At 39.4% G+C, this 3,232-nt stretch overlaps 1 protein-coding gene across 1 annotated transcript in view; it reads left to right on the top strand.

Moving 5' to 3' along the window:
* LOC109888697 (protein arginine N-methyltransferase 8-B) overlaps positions 1 to 3,232 on the top strand; it is a 39,740-nt gene that overhangs the window by 31,788 nt on the left and 4,720 nt on the right. The window contains exon 9 of the mRNA XM_031822988.1: positions 1,596 to 1,717. Within this exon, the coding sequence (XP_031678848.1) occupies positions 1,596 to 1,717 (122 nt within the window). The remainder of the gene's footprint in view (positions 1 to 1,595; positions 1,718 to 3,232) is intronic.

Below are 3,232 nucleotides of genomic sequence, written 5' to 3' on the forward strand. Positions count from 1 at the left end.
GGACAGGTATTTCTAGTTTCAAGTTTATTCGCCACGTGCACAGGATACAGCAGGTGTAAAACAGTACAGTAAAATTCTTACTTGAGAGATCTTTCCCAACATTGCAGTGATTATATAGATAATAGAACAACACAAGAAGTACGATATATATTGAAGAAACACGAGATTGCAAATATATACAGGTATCTTATTCAATGTACAGGGGTACTGGAGTGGTTGAGGTGGGTTTATACTGTACATAAAACGTGACTGGTAGTAGGATATACTATACATGTAAACATGGATGAAACGTGACTGGTAGTAGGAATATACTGTATAAATACTTATGGTAATACACTAATGGTAATATATACAGCACATGGAAAAAGAGCACAAAGAGAAACTCGGACATATGCTGTATGCTGCTGGAAAATATCACCCATTGATCCATCATAACAAACACAGCCTTATCTATTCCGTTCAGGTTCCCACAGAGTACAGCTTTCATAATCTGTGTGTTTATGCAGCATGATCAGCAACTCAATTTATCCATGAGCCCTCAAACGGCATGCCTTTAAAGTCTGAGGTACAAAGTTATCCCAGGACAGCCGGCTGAAATTCGATTAAAGTTGTATTGACCTTTGAGTCTTTAACAGCGCAGGCACAGGTGGGCGCACGTTGTTTTGGGCGGGGGTATTGGCTATCAGCAGTATGCAGCTGGGGTGAATCTGAGACACACAAATACAAAACACACGCATGTGCGCATATCGTTTATAGACCCATACAAACACACATGTCCAGTCAGGTTCAAAATGATTGGCACCGTTGATAAAGTTGAGCAAAAAAATATTACAAATACTTAGCTATATTGTAGGCTCCAACATTTTTTATTAGTATATTATTTTAGAATACAATTGATCAGAGAAAGAGATTTTGTTTAACAAGTCATATTTTATTTTCTCAAAAAGATAGGGGTCAAAATGATTGGCACCCCTGTTTTCAATGCATTCCAATACCTCACCTTGCGAGGATAACAGCACTGAGGCATTTTCTAAAATGTTTTATGAGGAGAACACATTGGGAGGGATCTTAGACCATTCCTCCATACAGAATCTTTCCAGATCCTTGATATCCTTCGTCTGCTCTGATATCCTGATTTGAACCAGAATTTTTGCATGACCGATCCCCAGTGCTGTATCTACGCTTGTAAATAGCATGATGATCATATAGTGAATCACGTATATTCAGTCAGAACCATGGGTAACATTTTTTCAGAACCAAGAGATTTAAAAAAACTAAAATAAAAAAAAACTTTGTCTAATGTTACAAAAGTTGTGTCTTCGTGACTAATAAGTGCATCAGAGGTCCAATGTCAAAGGTGAAAAGTTACATTTGTTCGTTTTTGTTTGGGGGCTAAAACTTTGGCTAATGATTGTTTTGGTTTTAAGGGTCAGGGGTCATGTCCACTCTTAAGAGCCAAATGAACTGCGCATTTCACTTGAGTTTCTGAACAAATCTCCCATTGACAATAATGCATTATTTATGTGAAAGTATGAATTAAACATACAGATCTGAAGTTCAGATTTGGCCCTAACTGCATGCCTGTCTTCCTACAGCCCCTGATGCTCCGTTCACACACTGGAAACAGACAGTCTTCTACCTGGAGGACTACCTGACCGTAAAGAGGGGCGAGGAGATCATTGGCAGTATTAACATGAAGCCCAATGAGAAGAACATAGTGAGTGTTCTGGAATCTATGACCAGTAAAAAGTCATTCAATTTGAGACACTTGTAGGGGCGGTTTCCAGTCTTGGACTAAAAAACAAGGTTCAATGGAGAATCTGCATTGAAAATGCTTTGTAGTGCAGGAATAGTGTTAATAGTGTTCGGGAAACCGCCCCATCTAGGGACCAGAGTCCTGGGGCCTCATTTATCAACCGTGCATACATTTCATACTAAATTCTGGCATATATGAGCATTACATCCCCGACCTAGAAATTGCCCTCTATTTACCTTTTATGGTAGCAGAAACGTCATCATTTACTGTATGATTTGGAAATGTTGGAACTGGGCCATGACTGTTTCTTAAAGAAACACAACGGCGGATTTGATGACATTTCTGTAGAGGTGTGAATAGAACGTTTTAATATTTTGCAGTGACTTTGTCAAACGAAAAATGCATGCTCCCAATAGCAAGTGCCAAACACTGGCCGCACATTCTGCAAGATTGATTGTCTATTCGAACGATTGTAAAGTAAATGCTACAGCCCACACTTCTTTGCAAAATAAAAATTGTTCTTCAATAACTTGTTGATCAATAGATGATTGTATTTCTCCTGCCATGGTATAGGCTTTGAGATGAAATAGGCTATGATTTCACGCTCCTATCGCACACCAATACTGTAGCCTACCCATACTGTCAAATAGTTTAAATAGGGTATCAGTCTATTTACTTTCAAGCATGTTTGGCTGTTGAATGAGTGAAGGATGAATGGTAGCCTAATATGTGTTGTGTAGCGAGAATAAACAAGTCATGTCAGAAAAGGAGATGTCCTGCAATGTAATTATGATTTAGGCCTATTTAATAAAATATGAAGAAACATAAGGCTACCTACATGCTGCTGTGTGATCTCCTTACCAACGGCAAATGCATCATTACGTTTGAATGTTTTTATTAGCCTAGCAGTGTGCGTAAAACACAATTCCCCCCAATACAGTTGTCCAACCATTAGAAGTTGTGTGTACGCATGGTCTGAGCTGTGCGTGGAGATGCACACTTTTCCCATCAAGTTCAAAATGTATAAATACCAACCTTTGTGGGAAGACTGGCGCATGCAAGGTTGAGTTTATTTTGTGCACACGCACCTTTGATAAATGAGGCCCCTGGCCCCTACCTACTGTATGATAACTACAGACACAGGTAGAGGTCATACATACATTTGTACTTGTCTAACAAAATAAAGTCATGAGGTCAAATCAAGTCATTTCAGGCAGGCGAGGCATTTAAACCAACATTATATGGCTAGAAAGAAACCCAATTCCACTACTACCTCTCCACAATAGACTGCTTGTTTGAACTTCAATCATCATCTTTTTGATAGAGGTCAAAGGAGAGAGAGCACTAATCACTCCCAGACCAAACAGCAGATGAGGATAGCAACAGCGTCAGTGCCCCACTCCTGATTGAACACTCACTTAGATTTCTCTCTCTTTTATTCCCCTGGTGAATTACCTCTCTCTCTCTCTCACACAG

The sequence above is a fragment of the Oncorhynchus kisutch genome, linkage group LG4 (assembly GCF_002021735.2).
Source record: "Oncorhynchus kisutch isolate 150728-3 linkage group LG4, Okis_V2, whole genome shotgun sequence".
In the NCBI taxonomy this organism is placed as follows: domain Eukaryota; kingdom Metazoa; phylum Chordata; class Actinopteri; order Salmoniformes; family Salmonidae; genus Oncorhynchus; species Oncorhynchus kisutch.